At 38.9% G+C, this 21,671-nt stretch overlaps 1 protein-coding gene across 2 annotated transcripts in view; it reads left to right on the top strand.

Moving 5' to 3' along the window:
• The window catches only part of TRS120 (transport protein TRS120), a 230,816-nt gene that overhangs the window by 16,991 nt on the left and 192,154 nt on the right, over window positions 1-21,671 (top strand). For both annotated transcript variants that reach the window (XM_089450070.1, XM_089450071.1), the window contains exon 5: window positions 19,612-19,671. In XM_089450070.1, the coding sequence (XP_089306196.1) occupies window positions 19,612-19,671 (60 nt within the window). The remainder of the gene's footprint in view (window positions 1-19,611; window positions 19,672-21,671) is intronic.

Genomic DNA, 21,671 nt, shown 5'->3' with positions numbered 1-21,671 from the left:
AACCATTATTTTGCATAATAAAGTAAAAAATAGTGACACTTGGACTTGCACACTTTCAGAGTCTATGCTTTTTGCTTTTTTCTCTAACTTAACATTTTATTTTTGCCTTCATTTTTTAGGGCATCTATTCTAACATTTTCTTTGATATGGACATATTTATCAAAACATTTCCTAACATTTTTATTCAGTATTCTTTTTGGCCATATCCTAGCTTAACATTTTTTTGAAAATATTTTCATTTTTTGGACTAATTTATTTTAACTTACCAAAACCAAAAAATGCTACAACATGTTGTATTGCATGAAGACAAGATCATTTAACCATTTTTTGTTCCAAACGGTTTCTCTTCTTCGTGTGTATGCGCTCAAAAACAGACCAATTGCGCTCACAACCTGAAGCACTGCAAGTTTGGCTGTGGACTCTAATTGCAAACTTTTGTAATTGAGGACATTGGCTGCCAAATGACTTCCACCAATGTGTTGCAAAGAAAAATACGTTAATTAGTAACTTAGTTCATTTCATTACTTATTTACAAAGTTCATTTCATTACTTATTTACAAATTACAAGTATTTATAGATAATTTGAATTGTAAATTTGTAAACAATTTAACTTGAAAAGAAAAACAAATTGGAAATTCGAATTGCTTACCTGGTTGATCCACATCTCTTGCCATCTTTGCTAAGTTTTTGCCAAAGGTACCAGCTGCTGTATTGAAAAGAGTAAGTTGTCTATGTATTTCCAATTGGTCTGCATGGCTAAGGACCATGCGCTCCAAGCAATCAATCAATCCAGCTCTGACCTCCCCATTCCGCAGATCTCCTAGTCGAGTTTTATAATGATACTTTGGGTTCAAAAAATACCCAGCTACATGTATAGGACGATGGAGTTGATTGTTCCATCTGTTATCAATGATATCCCATATACGACCATATTTTGCTAACCTGTCCTTGTATGCTGTCCGTATCTGCTCCTTTGCCTGATCCATAGCCTCATAAATGTAGCGCATGGCCAAATTTTCCCCATCCACCATCCTTAGCACCTTAACAAGGTGCTCGATAATTTTCACAAGCTTTGCAGATCTTTTCCAAAAATAATTGTCAAACACTTTCTTTTTGGTGTCTTTGCCATCCTGTCTATGAGCCCACCGAGTTTCAGTCCAATTATCTGAAGAAAACATTTTTGCAGGTTTTTATGTTGAGCATTGAGACATTGCAATGTGAGGAAGTGAGTTGCAAATCTTGTAATTGCAGGCCTAACAAGCTTTTTGCCCCCAATGTTTTTCCTCATTAGGTTCAATACCCATGAGTGGTTGTAAATGTATTTTGTAATTCACTTGGCATGCTCTACAGTGTTTTTTACCCACTCCACTTTGCCTATGTCCTCAAGCATGAGGTCTATGCAATGTGTAGCACATGGAGTCCAAAATATATTCCTATATTTGGACCCAAGCATCTTTCTAGCAGGAACATAGTTTGAGGCATTATCGGTGACGACCTGCACAACATTTTGCACCCCAACTTCTTGAATAATGTCATCCAAAAGCTCAAATAAAAGGTTTGCATCCTTCACCTTATCAGATGCATCAACTGATCTCAAAAACATGGTTCCTTGATGGCAAGAAATAAGGAAATTAATGATCATGCGGTTCTTTCCATTGGTCCATCCATCTAACATTATGGAACAACCTATTTTGATCCATGAATCTTTATACCTAGCCAAATACTCATCAATGGAAGAAATCTCTTTTTGCAAAAGAGCTCCCCTCAAGTCATGCATACTAGGGACTTTGAAGCCCTTTCTTGCAGCGATAACAAAGTTCCATGTAGCTTGGTAATAAGATGAGCGAGCAACTTTAAATGGTATATCTGCATCATACCACCATCTAGCGATGTATTGATGAGAAGTTTCTTTGTATTGTTTTTTCCAATGTTGATCCAAAGCGGGTTGACGATTTGGCTTGGAGGAAGTGGGATTAGAAGAGGCAATGTTGGCAGAGGATGAGAAATAACTCTGAATGTTTGTTCTCTTTGTTCCTTTTGATAGTTGGCCAAAAGAAGGATGAACATAGTGAAAGGGGTCATTGGTGGAAGGGATAGAATAGGATTCTTGAATCTCATAATCATCATACCCACTCTCTTTCATGGCTTCTACTAATTCCCTCTTCCTTGCAATGTCATCTTGGACGACCTTCTCCCTAGCCTTATCCTCATGAAACTTTTCAAGCTTGGAAAGGTATTCTGCCTTAATAGGACCTAACACTTCATTTGGTGCATCACATGGCTTTACTTGGCCTCTTACCCTAGCCAAGTGTTGTTTCAATCTGAGAATACCCCCACCTCCAATAGGTTTATGGCATAATTTGCATACCATTTTTCCATCAATCACATCATAATGAGCCCTTGCATTGTCCTTGCCTTTTGGAGCCATGTTGGATTGAAATAATTAAAATTTGCAAAGAAATCTGCCATTTAAAAAAAATTTGCAGTTAAGAAACATGGAAAACCAAACCTAAATTTACGAAAACAAATGCACATGTAGCCTACAAAATTTGATAGCATAGAACTAGAGATTTGATAAGATAAATGATAAAAGTTAGAAGTTTAGAACACATTAAAAAATTTAATACATGGACAACAATCAAATGAGGAATTTTCAAGTAAAAATCTTTACCTGGAAATGCAAATTAGCTTCCTTAGCCTCCTCTTGAAGATGCCAACTCCATTGACAACTCCAAACTATCTCCAAAATAGCTCCAACTCTAACTCCAAGCCTCCAAGATGACTACTCCAGCAAAAATTCAACACTCTCCAAGCTCCCAATCAAACTCACAGATACTCCAATTGAGATGTGTGAGACAAATGAGAGGGAGAAGGGCCTTTTAAAGACTTGGAGAGGGTGTTTTTGGAGGGAAAGAACCCTTACTTTGTCTCTTTTTTGGGCGAAATGAAGGGTTAAACCGGGTTTTTTTTGCCAGTTTGACCTGATGGGCTAACTAACTGGCCGGTTTGACCGGTTATCGGTTCAAATCGGCTGGTTTTTAAAACGCTGGTCCATCGGTAGTATTATGGTCCCTATCTTCATTTCCCTACTCAATGGCTAGATGAGAGGTACTTCCCATGAGTCTCGAATTGCATGGGTAGGATGTATCTACAGGAGAAGGTGAACCACTCATCCTGCTCATATGCAATAGGAGAAGGTGAACCACTCATCCTATGCATATATAAATCATCATGGGGTATCGCAGGGGAAGGTGAACCACTCACCCTATGGTCGCTCATTGCTCCAAGAAGTACCCCAAGATCCCTGGAGCTCCCAAAGCTCAATATCCAACTCAATCGGGACCATCATAAGAGGGTCTCTCCACGACTCCATGTCGTTCACGGAAGGTTAAGAATTTGACCTTCCCAGGGGCTTCGTAAGAATATCTGCGACCTGATCATCAGTCCCAATGTGATGGAGCCTTATTGCTCCCTGTTGTACCATATCTCAGATAAAGTGGTACCTGGTATCAATATGCTTGGAGCGGTCATGAAACACGGGATTCTCCGAAAAACGAATCCCACTTTGGTTGTTGCAGAAGATCACGGTGGTATCCAACACATGTCCAAACAGCTCACTAAAGAGCTTCTTCAACGAAACAACTTCATAGGAGGCCATACTAGTAGCAACATATTCGGCCTCACCGGTGCTCAAAGCAATCGATTTCTGCTTCCTGCTCATCCAGGATATCGAAGCAGAACCTAGTGAGAAGCAACATCTCGATGTGTTCTTACGATCCACCACACTGCCAGCCTAGTCAGCATTAGAATAACCATGGACTCTGGAGCCTCACATTCTCGGTAGTGTATCTAAGTCCATAGGTGATTGTGCCTTGAAGATATCTCAGAAGATTCTTGGCAGCAATCCAATGTATGTGATGAGGCTCGACCATAAATTGACTCAACGTATTCATTGCAAAGCATATGTCCAGACGGGAGTTCACCAAGAACATCATGGCCCCCACGAGTTGACGATACTAGGAAGGATTTCCCAAATTGGGCCCAGCAACACTTCCGCATAACTTTTTGAAGTTAAGTTCCATCGGAGTAGTCACAGACTTACAATCCACCATCCCAAATCTTTCAAGTACCTTCACAATATATTTTCTTTGGGAAAGGAAAATCTCACCTAGCTTTTGCTAGACCTCCAAGCCTAGGAAGTAGTGCATCAATCCTAGGTCCTTCATCTCGAATTCAGAAGCCAACTCCCTCTTGCATTGATGAATAAGAGGGTCTGCACCTGTCAGAAAGAGATCATCCACATAAAGTACCAAGATGAGAGGTCTATTATTTTCAACCTTAAAGTAAAGGTTCAGATCAACTTCACTTCTTGTAAATCCCAACTTCATCAGATAGTTGTTGATCCTCTCATACCAAGCCCGGGGAGCTTGCTTCAACCCATAGAGGGCTTTCTTCAACTTGCATACATGTGTCTTACGATCTTGAACATAGACTTCCTCCTTAAGTGAACCATGCAAGAAGGAGGTTTTGACATCCATCTGGTGTAGGTTCCATCCTTGCGAGGCAACAAGGGCTATAATCAAACAATTGGTGATATATCAGGCAACTGGTGCAAATATCTCATCATAGTCCACACCTTCCTTTTGAGAGAAGCCTCGAGCAACAAACTTGGCTTTAAACTTTTCAGCACTTCCATCAGCTCCATGCTTGATCTTGTAGAGCCATTTAGAGGTGACAACAAATTTGTCCTTGGGTCTAGGAATCACATCCCAGACATCATTCTTTATAATCGACTCATATTCTTCGTTCATAGAATCCTTCCATACTTGGTGCTTCACAGCGTCTTCGAATGTGCACGACTCAGTTTGAATGACGGTGCTCATGGCAGTTAAGTACCCTTGGTACCTATTCGGCTTCGAGAGTTTCCCTAAGCCATGAGAGTCTCCTTTTTGAGGAGGAGGGCTCATGAAGAGTTGGATCAATGGGATCCATTAGTCCTTCAACATCGGGCATCGGCTCATCCTGCGGTTCTCCCTGGTTTCCTATATCTGCTTCTTTGTCCTTTCTTGGAATAGGAAGGTTCCTAATCTTCCCAAGGGCAGCATCTTCATCGAAGGTGACATCATGACTTATCTCCACTTCTCTTTGTCTAGGCGCATAGATTCTATATGTCTTAGAAGTTTCATTGTATCCCACAAATGTTCCTTTCTTCCCAAATGCATCCAATTTGCTTCTCTTTTCTTTCGGCACATGAAAAATACACAGGGCTACCAAAAATTCTGAAATGAGAAACATCAGGTTTCTTACAAGTGAAAACTTCTCCATGAGTTTTGGAGTCCAACGCTTGATGAGGGAATCTATTTTGAACGTACACAGTAGTGTCAGTAGCTTCTCCCCATAGGAATTTCGGAAGGCTTTGATCATGTAGCATGGCATGAGTGGCTTCTATAATGGAACGGTTCTTCCTTTCGACAACACCATTTTGCTCAGGAGTATATGCGGTAGTAGTCTCCCTCTTAATGCCAGCTTCTCTACAATAGTCATTGCATTCATTTTATTTATACTCGGTTCCACTATCGGTCCTCAATATTTTGATCTTCTTCCCTGTTTGATTTTCAACCAAGGCTTTGAAAGAAATAAATCCAAGTTTTGCGAGAGAAGTCATCCACAAAGATAGCACAATATAAGTATCCTCCCAAAGATGTCACGGGCAACATACCAGATAGATCAGAATGAACCAGTTGCACAATGTCAGTAGTCTTGCTATCACTTGAGGGGAATGGTCCCCTTGTATGTTTTCCTTCGGCACATCCCTGACAAACACCTTCATGTTCTACTTTAAATTCGGGCATACCTGTTACCATCTTCCTTGCATCGGGTAGAGCCTTATAATGCTGATGAGCATACCTCTGGTGCCATAGTTCGGATTGAAGAGATGTGTTGCAAGACATAACTCCTAATGGACTCCCTCCAACTTGATATAGGCTATCAACCTTGAATCCAAGAGCAAATGTTTCTTTGAAATTTCTTTTCCAAATACGTACCTTTCCATCAATGAATGCCACCTCGAGTCCTTTGTCTTCCATCGCTGAGATAGATACTAGGTTCTTCTTTAGATCGGGTACATATAGTACTTCTTGTAGATGAATGGTGTTACCTTGATTCAATTGAAGAGTAACATTCCCAACTCCCTTCACGGGATAGGTGACATTGTCTCCAAGAATGATTTACAAATTTGTATCCTTTTCTATCAGATTTGAAAGAGCTTCCTTATACCCAATGAAGTGCCTTGAGGCACCACTATCAATTAGCCAATTTCCCAAGGTATCCAGAGGGGAGGCAGTATAGAGGGCAGATATAAGACAAATTTTTTTTGCTTGTTATCTACAACATTAGATTCATCATACCTGGAGTTTTTTGATCTTTTGGGAGGTCTACTATTTCCATGTTGAGTAGCGGGAGCATTCCTTTTTCCTTGGTTGTTGAATCTGCCATTCCTTTGATTGTTGTTGCCCCAGAAATTGTTGTGGTAGTTGTTGTCATCATCCCGAGGTGTATCCCTTCTATTAGGACACTCCCTAGCATAGTGGCCAAACCTGTTACAAATGAAGTATCTTCCATTCGTTCCATCTTTGAATCCCGGTCTTCCTTGACATTGCTTCTTTGAACTTGCATTGTTCTTTCTTTTAGCACGAGCGAAGAATGTAGTAGGATCATTCCTATTTGAAGGCACATCTCTTTCTATCATCCTTGTTTCTTCTTGAGTACATCTAGTTAACAGTTCATCAAAACTTGGAATCCTGTCATTGTTGAGGACAATGTCAGAGGGTTCAGGTTTGAGTTTGGGTTCGACAATGATAAGTTTCAGTTTGAGTTTAAATTTTTTGATGAGGTTCGGATGATGTTCGCCATTAGGTTCGTCTCTCTCTCTCTCTCTATATATATATATATATCTATATATATTATAAAATGAATTATAGGGTAAACTGGTAAGAAATCAACATAAGTAAACATCAAAAATGTTATCACAGACATGGAAACTACAAGGATAAATTACAAGCTTGACTTGTGACATGAAGTTATTAGTTTCGATCTATGGCCTTGGTAAGTGGCTATGAGGTTTGATGAGGTTCGCCGAACCTCAAAATTATTTTAAGGTTCGCCAAAATTCGAACCTGAAGGTTAAAGTTTGACAAACCTTGTGACATAGGTTGAGGATAGTGGTGTTGAACACATGCCATTCACGAGGAAGACCTCCAAGGGCAACGAGAGTGAGCTCCCTGTCAGCACATTGCATCTAGAAGGGGAAGCACATGAATGGTGGTATCATGGTCTCATAACATTGGGGCATGCCAACATTACTTCTTATGAAGATTTTATGAAAGGTTGATAGAAAGTTTTGACCAAAAGAACGTAGACATCCACTTCAGAGAATTGACACTTCTCATGAAGACAAGATCGCATGAAGAGTTCATTGTAGAATTTGAACGTATCGCTGTCATGGTAACAAATATCTTTGAATAAAGATTAGTCATGCCTTTTACAGAGGCTTTATCCAAACCACTACAATGCTGGGTGAAAGCATTCAATCCCACAACTCTTCAAGAGGCTATCAAGAACACTCGTGATATGTGAAACACAATAGTCAAATCTAAAGCCCCTCCCAAACGTTTGATTCCTCCAAAAAGTAAAGAGAAGAGGGCCCCTCGACGTGATTGGCCCAAAAGGGACAGGTTAGACGAGGAAACCCGAAGTGAACTAAGGAGGAAGAAGCTATGTTTTACTTGTCGGGAACAATGAGAACCCGGACATCACTATTTAGGAAAGGGGAAGATTCGCTACATTGAAGTACTCTTTGACGACGAAGAAGAAGGAGAAGAACCCACACCTAGCAATCATGGACTTGCTGAGCCTAACAGTCCCAAGGAAGAACACCCACGAGAAGAAGCTAAAGAGGAGGAAAAACCTCGTGAAGAAAAGAAATCCCGACCACAAGTTAAGATTGCGACTCTTTCAAGAACACCCAGATATTACACCTTCAGGGTTAGGGGAGTTGTCAAGGGACAACATATCACAACCTTGATTGATGGGGGAGCTACACATAATTTCATTGATGCAGCTTTAGTTGCAAAGAGAGGGCTTCCCACAGAAGAATTCAAAGGCCTTGATGTAATAGTAGCAGATGGGTACAACTTGGATTGCTCACAGATGATCCCAAGTTTGAGTGTAACACTTGGTAATTATACTTTCACTAGTGGTTTGAGTGAAACACTTGGTAATTATACGTTAATGCTCTAACGTGAATTGGTCTTTAATTTGTTAATTTCATATGCCTTTGGGATTAATCTATGCAAGTTATCTTGTGTAATTTTTTGGATTAGAGAAACACACTGGACTTGGAAGTGCTAATGGGTTTTCGGTTGAACCCCTAGTCTTCTTTTTCATTGTACGATCTAATCCTTTGTGGATCTAACAAAATCTTTTAAAGTGTGTAGAGATCTATAATTTTTTGAATCAAATCTTGAGCATTTGGGGAAGTTTGAAGTTGAACCAACCAACTCTCAAGCGATAGAAGTAGAAGAACCCACATCGATTTCTCTCAAAGGCTTATCAAATGGCTTTTTTTGAAGGGAGTTTCCTTGCTATAGCTTGAAAACATAATCAATTTTAAGACCTACTTCTCTATTGATGCGCTTTTATTGAATAATCTTGCTATCTAGAGCTCATACTCTTGTTGCTTGCAAACTTGTAATTTTTATGTATATATCCTATCCATCTTGTACGTATTTTTTTTCTTGTATATAGACCACACATTTCTCTTGTATATAATATTTGGATCTTCTTTCGATTCTTGCGCAAATTTGAAGGAGGGTTTGGCTTGGATATTTTCTTAAAATTTTTGCTTGTAGGTGGATGCTTGAAGATCAAATGACATAAGTGATATTTTTTGGAAGCTAATGCCTACTCTAGTTTGGTGATCAAGTGATCACCTTCATCTTTTCTCTCTTGTGTAGTTCCTCTTGGAGGCTAGACGACTAGGGTTTGAGGATGAATTTGAGGGGATTTACGGTTGGAGCCTTTACGTATCATAGATCCGTATTTTTGAGCTCCCTTTTCCCTTGGCCGTGAACGTATAGGAGGAGTTCTCTTCATCTTTTGTGCATATATTGCTCCTAAAGCTTGGCTGTCTAATTTCTTTAAGGGAGATCCATTTGGAGGAAGGCAAATTCTCTTCTTTGGAGGACTTTATCATTGTAATTTCACCATAATCATTGTAAATAATTTCTATTTCTCTCTTGCATCTTAAGGAAGGGTACTTGCTCTTGAAGGTATATTTTGTAAACCCTCCTCAAGATTCTAAGCCCGCACTTCTCTACAAGAGGGTCTCACTTGTAATAATAATAAAATAAATCTTGTCTTAAGGGAGCTTGGTGTTTATCCCCTTGGTATCCCGCCTCCTCATTTGGAAGGAGAATCTCTTTGATGGTTGGTGAATAACTTGTTCATTTTGCATTTTTAGCTTAGATTAATTTTCTTGCTTATTTCACTATCTAGTTGCATTAGCCTTGCTAGATCTAATTTCTTGGTCATTTTGCATCACTCATAATTCTCTTGGACTAATTTGCTAATTCTCATTGAGTAGTTTCACTAGCTTCTTGATCTAATTTGCATTTGCTTCATAGAGTATTTTGCTTGTTTCATTGATCATTGGCATAAGCTTTTCTCACTTTGATATCATAATTTGTGCTAAATTGATCATTAAAGTGGAATGATATTTCTCTATTGATATATTTTAAGGCATTTTACACTTAAAGTATTTCATTTTCAATTGTCAAATTTACATCTCATTGAAGCACTTGTTCTTGTTTTAGATCTTATTCCTATTTGCATTTTAGATTTTCAAAAATTAAACTGCAAGCATAAGCTTGGTTGATAGATATTTAGGACAAACTTGCTCAACTATCATTCAATCTCCCTGGATTTGAGTTTAGAGCAAAGCTTAAAAAGTATGACCTCGCAGTTCTCTTGTGGCCAAGTCCTTTGTAGGAACGAAGGCATGTAGCTTGTATTGGAGAAGTAAGGGGGTATCATTAATGAGGCCTTAGCTTCCTCACTTAGCCTTCTTGCGACCACCTCAGTCCTTACCAAGTCGAAGGAATTGAGTGGACGTCAAATTTTAGATTAGACATTTAATTAAAATTTACCAAGACCACTTGATTTCACACATTCATTGATCACATTTGCCTCATCTTGCATATAATTGATTGATTATTGTACAAGTTGGGTTGTGAACATCTCATTCAGTTGCAAGCATTGCACTTTATATTCTTGTACTTGTCTATTTCATTTTTATGCTCATGTTAATTGTCCTTTAATGTTGAGCATTCTTTCTTTAAGTACAAGTTTTATCTCTTGTAAGCTTCATTTTCATATTGTTGCTCATTTCCTAAAGTTGTATATAATCTTTTATCTTGATTCACTAACACTTGTCTTACAACATTCCCATTCTTGTATCTTCGAAATCATTATTTCATTGCAAGTATTGTGATTTTACTTTTGAGCATATATTTCTTGCAAGTATATTTCTTTTGCACTCGTCTCTTCTAATTTGTCTTGCAAGATATCGTATTAAATTAATTGAATCGATATTGTTAATGTTTATATGATGATAAACATTTGTACTTGCTAAATCAATCTCTAATTTCATTTCAAGTTATATTGAATGGTGATTGCCTTATTAACCATCTCCTAGAATTTGTTATCTCTAACAAGTTATCCTTAGAATCTTCCATAGGGATCATCCCCCTTAGCTTAGCTAGGAAAGAGCTTAAACAAAGAGATTTGGGATTAGGTGACAACCCCTTCACTAAGCGTTGCTACAAAGAACACACCTTGTTGGGTTGAAGAATTTTCCCACTTCCTAGGTGTGCAATTTTGTGGACAACACTGTCCTCGTTCTTGTAGGCAAAGGAGGATGAGTCTGGGCGAGTTTTTGTGGCATACTTTCTGTGGTATAATGTGAAGTTTGAGGTTGAGTTGAAGGTCAAATTTCAGCCCTCTTGTAGACCTGAAGCAAACCTTGTTGCAAACATCTTGTGAACTGATTTGAGGACACTTGTCTTGGGATTTGTGGAGGGCTGGCTTGGTTCTTGGCGGATGGTCATCTTGATCCTATGCTGGTCAGTGTATTTATGACTTTGATGTCTCTTGTTGAATTGATTCTATAAGGAAAGGGTTGCTGTCTTTTTCCCCCATGTGGGTTTTCTTAGGGTAAACACTGTTAATCTAGGTTGTCATTGATGTCAATATGGCAATATTCTGGACAGTAAACAATGATGTGAAGCCAAGTAGAGCAGATCCATGAAGCAACAGGTTACAGGAGTATGTCAATATGGCAATATTCGAGGATACTAAATGATGATATGAAGCCAAGGAGAAGTAGAGCAGCTTCGTGAAGAAACAGGAGCAAGAAGCCATGAGGAGAAACCAGAGGAAAGCCAAGACAGTCAAGCCATTGGAGAGAATATCGGAAGTCATAGGAGCTATCAGAGTAGAGCTATCAGAGCAGAGAAGAGGTATTGGAGCGGTATCGGAAGCCACAGGAAAGCCAAGTTAGCATAAGAGCAAGAGATTGAGGAGGAGCCATATTGGGAGTATCGCATGTAATATATGCCAAAGAAGAACTGCAGAGTATCAGAGGAGTTAACAAAGGAGCCATATCAAACTAGAGAAGAGCAGAAAGTCAAGGGAGCTGAGATGATTAGGTTTTGAGTGAGAAGCGAGAGGTTGAGTGTTAGAGGGGGTTTGAGACAAAGGTCAATTTATAGCTGTAATTGAGCCGAGAGGGCAAGACTCATGCCTGGTGTGGACTCTCGTTACTCTGTGTATCCGCATTCAACAGTTAACCGGGTATTTCTTTGTATTCCCACTGAAAAACATAAATCTCAGTTGTTAATGTTTTTATTCACAAATCATGATTATCTTGTGATTAAGTGTTAATCTCATGGTTAAACGATTAAGCGCTTTATTTAAGTGATTGATTAATGCATGTGGTTATATTCCAAAAGTCGGGTTTGTAGTAGTGGCAGTGGTTTTCGGGTAGATGCAAAATGGTAAGTGGTATTTAGAGGAGAGCACCCGATTCCATTCAATGGTTGACATGTAGCAACTAGAGGAGAGAGAAAAACCGCTCATTTCTGGCAGGTAACTCGTGCAAGTAGCTCAATCGAAATGCATGTAGGCTGTTGGATCTAGCGCGGGTTGATCGACGGCGAAGGATCAACGGACGGTTTTGGGTTGATCGGGTTAAGTCGGGACCGTTAGATCTGGAGAGAAGAGATCTACGGCACAGCAAGCTTCCGATGGATTGTGTTGATCGGATTGAGTGTTGATCGTCGGATCTAATACAAAAGAAATCGACGGTGCGAACACGCCTTAATGTTATATCGTGTCCGTCGTGTCGGAAGTTACGTATCGCAAGTTATAAAGGGATGGTACACTATAAACTGCGATTGCGATATCGATATATATATATATATATATATATATATATATATATATATATATATATATATATATACGGACCCGACAGGTATATTAACTTCTGTTTATTGTTATATCACATCCGTCACATATCGCAAGCCGTGAAGAATTGTAGCTATGTCAAAACGCCGAATGCGATATACTACACGGACCTGATAACTCTATAAAATATACCTTTATGTAATATCGTGTCCGGGTATCGAGGAAGTCACGCAAATCATAAGGGTTGTCGTTGTTGTATTGCTGATTGCGATTGAGATAGTGACGTGGTATGTGGGACCTCCCTGTTGGTACAAGCCTCTCCAATGAAATCCTTCGTAAATAATGATTGAGTCTATTGTATAAATATTAAAGAAAAAAGGGCCACTCTGATATTTCTTAATATGCAACATTTTTTTGTAATTCGGCCTCTCTTCTGAATTTACGTGTCCTGTGAGTATTGGAACACTCGAATAGACAGAGGAAGCCATGGACCGGGAAGTCGAAGAATCAAGCGAGCGTAGATGGACGAGCGAGCACAGAGGAAGCTAAAGCGACCGGAGGAGGGAAGCCAAAAGGTCGAGCAAGCACAAAGGAAGCGGAAGTTCAAGCGAGCAAGGGAAGCCAAAGGTCAGGCGTATCAATATAAGAAAACAGAGAATTGCCTTTATGAGTGGTGGTTGGCAAACTGGAAGAAAGGAGCAAGCCGTAGGTCTAGCAGGACAAAAGGAAGACGAAGGTCCAGCCGGACAGGAGGCAGTCAAAGGACGAGCAACTCTGTTGATCGTGTTACCTTGTGAAAGACTCAGACCTGTGATGAATTAATCAGGTACATAATGCATACTGAAGAACAATTTTGTGATATAATAAATAAAGTTTCATTTGATATCGCTTGAAGGGAACAGTAGCCAGCACCAGTATTGAAGCATATGTGAATGTATTTATGGGAAGTAAGAGATTGCAATAGCAAGAACAATGCGCAGTAGTCACGCTGGAAGCATTCACCATGACAGTGAGAACAAAGGCTTGAAACAGAGAGTTGGTTCTTGTGCAGAGCTTAGTGCAACTAATAGTAGACTCACTAAAGTTGTGTGGAGACATTATCAGAGATCATGATGGCTATTTGATATCATCATGAGATAACTTTTGCAGACTCTGTGTGGACAGTATGAAGAGTTGTAAAGACTTCTTCATATGAAGACTGGTTGCCATTGATGCTGTAGCATGAAGACTAGAGTGAAGCTGTAAATAGACAGAATTCAGTAAAGAAGAGTTTTGGGAGCAGAACGTTACTATCAAACATGCCTGGACACGGTTGGGTCGAAGTCCTTGGGGTTGGTGCCTCAAAAGTTGGAAGGATTGGTGTCCTTGGAGTTGGTGCTCCTATATCCAAGGTTGGTGCCTTGACAAGAGAGGGTTGGAGCCCTTGAGGTTGGTGCCTCAGAACTGGAAGGATTGGTGTCCTGGGAATTGGTGCTCCTAAGTCCAAGGTTGGTGCCTTGACAAAACAGAGCTGGTGCTCTAGAGGTTGGAGCCTCACAAAAGTCCAAGTTAGTGCTTGGCAACAGATTGGAACCATATATATTGTATCTATTTTATTGCAAAGATTATATTAATAAAAACATTTATTCTTGTTGTTCATCTTGTGTTTTGAATATAAATGTTTTGACTAGAAAAAATAACAATTGAAAAGAAATCCTGATTCACCCCCTCGCCCCCCTCAGTATTTCCAACAATTGGTATCAGAGCCAATACCTTCATTCAAAGCCTAACAACTTGAAGGTTTATCTTTAGAACAAAAATGGCGAAGTCAAGGAAGAAAGTCTCCAATCCTCCTAAGGATGCGTCTCCCTCTACCACAAAAATAGAAGAGAATCAATTTGAGGAGGCTCCATGGTTCAATGGGAACTTTAATATATGGGAAGCAAGAATGAGGAATTTCTTAAAGACTCAAGGCATTGAAATTTGGAAATCAGTAATTGTTGACAGCATGATGGATGGAGAATCCAAGGAGTACAATGCAAAAGCAATGAAGGCAATCTTGAATGGGCTACCTGATTCTATAAAGAACAATTTAGGAAAATGTTCGTCAACAATGGGTATATGGGACAAACTTCATGGCCATCAGTCAAGAAGATGATGGAAATCAAGAAGGAAATCCAGAACCCATAACAGAAGCTGAAAATGAGAATGATGATATCAAGGCTAAAGAAGATCTAGAAGATGAAGAGAATGAAAAATATTTTCTAGAAGATTTCCTTGCTCGACTTATCGATGCCATGGAAAAGATTATCAATTTGAAAAAGGAAAACGAGGAACTTAAGAAGAAAGCACTAGCTGGTGACCAAGACCAAACAAGGAAGAAAGTTGACCTTGTCAAGCTTCAAGTACAAGAAAGTGATGAAGAGCTTTGCTTAAGAAGTAAATTCATCAAAACAAAAGAAAGCATCATGAAGAAGTCATATCCATGACAAATCAAGTGGATAAAGCAAAGAAACGGGAAGATACCTTGTCAAGTCAACTACAAGAAGCAAGAAAGTTAGCACAAGGAGCTGAGAAGACAATGGAAGCATTAGCAATCATATAAGAACAGGTCGATGAAGCAAAAAAGGAGAGAAACACCATGAAATGTCAACTAAAAGTAAAGGATGAAGAAATCTTCAAATTAAAATCTAACATCAAACTTCTCAAGGCTGAAACATGTAAAGCTACAAGGATCAAGGAAGAAATGGAGAGCAGTCTAGCAAAGGAAAATAAAGAAATCTTCAAAATGAAGTCAGATATCATCTCCCTTAAAATAGAAGCAAATGAAGCTGCTCGTATCAAGGAAGAAACTGAGAAACAACTTGCTAAGAAGATTAATGAGTGTGAAAGATTGGAAGAAGAGATTGTCTTCCTGAGGAAAAAGGTTGAAGGGATGAACAAAACCTTGAAGAGCTCTCAAGCCTTGGATGACATGCTCAACCATCAAAGATGTCCATTTGATAAATCAGGTCTTAGGTATGCAAGTGAATCCTCAAACAATAATGATAATGCTTCAAACAAAAGGGATGTGAAGAAGCCAGAAAGAAATGGTGATGCTCCCAGTTCCAACAAAGGCAAAGAGAAAACTCAAGGCAACAATGGAAGAAATCCTACTCCAAGAAGAAATGTAGATAATGTCAAGGATGCTAGAAGCAATGGTTATCATCAAAGGATCCCAAGACAGAAATACATCAGAGGTACATCAAGGAAATCTCCATCTCCCAGGTACCAAAGTTTATTTCTTGGCTATTGTTATTCCTGTACAAACTTTGGACACATGGTCAAAGATTGTAAAGCATATCATAAAGATAGATGTAATGGTCCCCAACAATCTCCAAGGAACAATTTTGCAGGAAGAAATCATGAATTCTTATTCATGAACAATGTAGAATGCTTCAAGTGTCATAACATTGGTCATATGGCACGTGATTGTAACATAACTTCAGCTCTTACACAAGCTAGAACCATGCAAAAGAAGAAAGTTACACAAGTATGGAGAAGGAAGCAAATACAATCCCAAAGTCCCTTGAACTCTCCAGCCAACAACACATGTTGTTGCCCTGATCTTCGACAATCTGAACATTTGATAGGAAGATTCTGCCAAAAGAGAAGATGCATATAGTTAAGGGGAGCCTGTGATTCTTGATCATTATTGCAGAAGCTATTAGTGAAAGGGTCCTTATGAAATCCTTGTTGAGCTATATTAAAAATCATTCATTAATAAAGAACATTTCTCAGGAGCACTCCATTGAAGAACTTGATCTCTTAACTATTCTTTGGACTAGTGTTGAAGATGTTTTCCACTTGATCACTTGAATTCTGTCTGTTTACAGAATTCAGTAAAGAAGAGTTTTGGGAGCAAAACATTACTATCAAACATGCCTTGACAAGATTGGGTCGGAGTCCTTGGGGTTGGTGCCTCAGAAGTTGGAAGGATTGGTGTCCTTGGAGTTGGTGCCTCAGAAGTTGGAAGGATTGGTGTCCTTGGAGTTGGTGCTCCTATATCCAAGGTTGGTGCCTTGACAGCAGAGGGTTGGAGCCCTTGAGGTTGGTGCCTCAGAACTGGAAGGATTGGTGTCCTGGGAATTGGTGCTCCCAGGACAAAAAAGAAACTAATGACAATTCCAATCCTTATAAGTAAGCACAATATATGCAATAAATTATAATATCATCTCATATCTATAAAAGTACAGCATAACATGTTCGATTTTTGTAAGCAAGACATTTAGATACTGAATAAGAAAAGGAATTATGATTCCATAATTAAAATAAAAATGTTAGCAAGTCAAAATTCAAATACATATGTCATAAATGATAAATGATTGTTTCATAACAATCTTGAGTCTCATCACTCATGGACGACCATGCCTACAATAAGCCCTCGTGGAGCTAATGCTAACATCGGAAGGCTGAAGCAACTGTGAGGCAGCTTTATTTGGAGTCTCCGTTTGAGATGGCAAACTAGAGAGATCCTTAGTCTTTTCATCGAGCCAATTCAAATCACGGGACTCCTCCTCCATAACCCAATCAGACTCTATATCAATAGTATCCAATAAAATTGAATCTGTATCCTTTGGTTGCACTTGTTTTGTGAGCATTCGAAGGTTGTTGTAAATGAAAACCAACTTCCCCAACATCTCATGCACCGACCTGTTTCTCTTTTTGTTATGGATGTGCTTAAACATTGACGAATTGCGCTCACAAGAAGAAGTACTGCAGGGTTGACTCATAACTCTGATGGCGAATTCTTGTAATTGTGGTGCCTCAGTGCCACAATCTATCCACTAATGAGATGTAAAAAAATTAACAACAAAGATTATCAGTTAGCAATGCCAAACATATAAAAGAGAACTAGCAAACTTACAAGCTAAGTTCTAACAATTTGCACTTACAAGGCATTTTCTTGTCCTTGAGATGTTGGCTTGAGCTGAATCCAAACATGTCAGATGCTTCCTTGTACATATGTCGTTGTATGTTGATTTTGTCTTGAATATCTTGATTCAGGAACATATTCTCAATGCATATCATGACACCTCTCATCACCTCGGGATCTCTTTGAATGTTAGACCCCTCATTATAGAATAAGATCGGAAGCCCAAAAAAATTGCAAATTAAAACAAAATTGAAAACTAAAAAAAATAAATTGAGTACACAATTTAAATTTTTTTTACATGGAAAGCATTCAAACAAGGTTCATGATGCCTACCTGAAGCTGCGTTTGATCTTATGAAGCCTCCTTTAGCTTCCTCCAAGAGCTCCTTCAATATGCAATGGAGTCACTCAACACTCATAGAAATGAGCCAAACACTCTAATGACAAGTGAATGACTAATGGAAGGGAGAGAGGTGCTTATAAAGCATTTTCTTGCCTCCAATTTCCCTTTTCTTCCACCTCATTTCCAAAAAAGAAAAGAAAAAAAAGAAGAGAACAAAAATTTGCAATTTGAGGTTCGACGGGTTTTACAAGGGTCCGATGTGAGTCTTATGCCAAACCTGCAGGTCTTATGTGAGTACACGGGTTTAATGCGAGTTTGGCCGAGTAAGGGCCTTAAATGTGAGTGACCTGGCTCACTATTTTCCCGCCAAGACCCGCGGGTACTCGCAGGTCTTATGCGAGTGGTGCTTCACTGTTCAATACACATTCAGCTAGACCCGATTGACAATATGTGGCCTTATTTCTTATGAAATTGTCTTCCTTTGGGTGTGACTGTATTTTTCTTGTTTACAGAGGACACATGAATTGATTATTTCCACAACATTCCCTCTAGTTATTGATAGCATGCATCTTCAGTTGGGAGAAAAAGCTATGTTTTCACCATTCCAAGTCTATGTTGTAGGAAACGCCCCCCAACCTTGTGTACTCGTACTGCAAATGCGTGGAAATGTCGAAACATCACTGAAACACAGGTATGGCATTTGCTGATTTGGAGGCACTGCCAAAATGCCACCGAAACGTTTCCGTGAAATTCTTTGCATGTACGGGCTCATTCAAACTCCCAATAAGGGTGGGGCCTTTCTATGGCCAAAATGTTTCCATTTGGGGATGGGGGTTCACATTTTCAGCTGTACCCATTTCAGAAACTTCCAAACATTTCCACATTTCATGCAACTTAGGTCCAAATACAGAAAAAGCTATGGTCTATGTCATAAATATAAATAGCAGAGACTTATGTCAAAATACATATAGGCTTTGAGATACCATCACAAAATGGATGGAAACCTAAAACCAGAGACTCATTTAATAATCAAGATGCAGAATAATAATGAGATCTTTGCCTAGAGAAGGGTTGCCCCGATCTCATTGATAGTCTTCTTTGCCAATCACACATAACCATTGTTTGGAGAAGTGGTCAACTGCAAGCTGGCACATTCCAAGCTCTTGTTCAGGGAGCTTGGTAGATGAAAAACTTGTGGGCAATCTGTCAACCGCTTTTAAGGATTGACTTTTCTTGTGGATTCTGCTCTTTTTCTTGGTGGCTATTTGTCAGGCAAAATACTGTTTTTGTGGAGCTATATTTGTAGCAAGACAATTACCTTCTTAATAATCTTCAATCGCATGGAATTTGTCTCCCAACAAATTATCTGTGCATCAGAATTCGCAGAATACTGAAACATATTTGATTAGTCATGATACAGAGGTTTGTTTTGACCAAAATTGACATCATTTCTCCTTTTTCTTATGAATAGGGCTTCTGGATATGTACCATCTTAGCTTTTAGAAATATTTCATGCTTGTGAATATTTGAATATAGTCAGGACTTATGAGTTATGCGAGTATTCTCCAATTCAGTTATATTGTCGTCTTGGTCATTAAGATGCGTGCAAGGAAAACATTCAGTTTTTAAAATGTCAAAAGATGCTTTGTTCCAATAATAGAGCCATATATGAAACAAAAGTATGATTTTAAATTATTAAATTCTATTGTGGTGAAGTAGTGTTACTAGCATTTTGTTATATATCAGAGTATTTTGATTACTACATATTTATATAGCTCTTGAAGTGTTGATTTATTTTGAGGTTATTTCAAGAGATTATTCTTTAAATGCTTGACTTCTTTTTTCCCCAGGGTATCAACTATCAGCTTTGAACTTGAAGCCACTTTGAAACTGGCTCGTTTTCTTTGCAGGTGAAAATGCTCCCAACTCATGTTTGGATGTGGTCATTTTTTCTAGCTTATTTATTTTCAATGTTTTGACAATGATCTTTGAGTTGGTGTGATACTGCTCTGTTAGATGTCTTGAGTGTTGGCTTTAGGGTTGTTTTCATGCAGAAAAATTTACCATTGCTCCTATTTCATTTCCCTCCTTGTGTCAAAAGGCGCTCTCTACAGCCCAGTATGAGGGAGATGTGTAATTCCTTCTGTAATCAACATGTAGTTGACATGTTAGCACTAATTTACGCCTTAACAGCTGATACAATCTTCAAAAGACAGTCTAAAAATTCAGCGGATATAAGGGAATCAGCCTTATGTGCCTTATATGTCACTGGCAAATCCTCTTCTCTGTTTGGGTTGGTGTGTGTCAACCTCAGGGGGGTGTCCCTGGCTAGTGTACTTGCTGCCCAGACCTGTAAATCCACAATAAAGACTAAAAAACAGCAAGGTTAAGGCTGTTTGACATGCAAGTTAGTGTCCAAAGTTCAAACAATTATGGGAAAATTCATATGACATAAAGTGAATGTGGAACAATCCTTCACAAATCAGTCTCTAATATGGAAAGATGATGTATGAAGGAAGCATATTTAAGTATCAAATTGCCCAAAGAAACAACTAAGTATTCTTAATTATTTATGCAAGATAACTTTGAACCAAACAAACCAGAGTGAGTGGATCAAAACTAATTTTTATTCTGCAAGAGTCAAAAGGTTGGCTGCACCAAGATGAATTTCACAGAACTTGAGAGAATGATACCCAAACACAAAGTCCCAAGAGCTAGAAAAGAGAGAGAGAAGAATAATGGAGAGAAGAAAGTATGGCTGTTTTTTCTCGCTCAAGACAATTCAAGTTGGAGAGTTGGCCTTTCACTTGCTTAAATAATAACTCCCATCGCAAATTTGACCCAAGTTTATAAGAGGTCAAATGGCTATTATTGGGCCTTAGTTCACTTGAGGGAAGAAAAAATGAGTTAGCTGACTCTCTCTTTGAGTTAACACGAGACAAAACATCACTCTCTGATAATTTTGGCATATAAACTTGAGTGTTTTTTTCGTCTATTTTCTCTCAATAAATTCGACTTGGCTGAATTTTCTCTCAAATTTCTTTTTTTAGCACATATCTAGCGGTAATTTTCCTTAACCAATTTGAATTCTCTTTTTTCTCCTTTGTATTTCCAATTTTTGAATGACAACTTGAGTTAACTTATAATTTCCCTTTTTATCGATTGAGTTAAGAAATCGAATTCTTGAAGAAAGTGAAGGAGAATTTTAGGGAAGAAAAGAGGGAAAATAGGGAGAGTTTTAAGGAGTGAAAGAAAGGAAAATGTGAGGTAATGGAGGAGAAAATCAGGGGAACGAGTGGAGGGAAACTAGGATAGATTTTAGGGGGAGGAAGAGAGCAAAACTGTAAGAGATAAAATAATTTTTCTCAAGTGCCATGTCATTATTGACTCATCCTTTCTATGCCACTTGTGCGTCCTCCACTGTTACCATGTGTCCACAATATTATACTCAATTGGTGTAAGACTCTGATGGGGAACCTGGGTACGCTGTCAGTACGACCATGCTAAGACTGTTAAAAATAGAAGTTCTCAAAATCATACAAAATCACTACCATCAGACTCAAAACTCAATGGGGAGTTTGAATATGTAATCACCGTTGCTTGTCTCCGACTGCTAAAATTAGATGGTTCTCAAGTTTGGATGGGAACAACACCATTGGATTCAGAATGCAGTGGAGAACCTTGGTGTGTAATCATACCCATAGTTTTAAAAACCAGTTGGCATGAACAGGAAATCGGTCAAACTGGTCGGTTCATTAGGCAACTAGGTCGAATCAGGAAAAAACCCATTTAAGCATCGATTTTGCCAAAAAATCACAAAAACCGGTCAAACCGGCCCGTTCCGTCATAAACTGTCCGGTTTATGGTCAAGCCGGTCCGTTCTATCATAAACCAACCGGTTCATTGCCAA

The sequence above is a fragment of the Pinus tabuliformis genome, chromosome X (genome assembly GCF_031772625.1).
Source record: "Pinus tabuliformis cultivar Carrire ecotype Pingquan chromosome X, CPIR1, whole genome shotgun sequence".
NCBI lineage: Eukaryota > Viridiplantae > Streptophyta > Pinopsida > Pinales > Pinaceae > Pinus > Pinus tabuliformis.
Note: the sequence above shows the minus strand (reverse complement) of the source record. Positions and strands in the feature narration are given on the sequence as shown.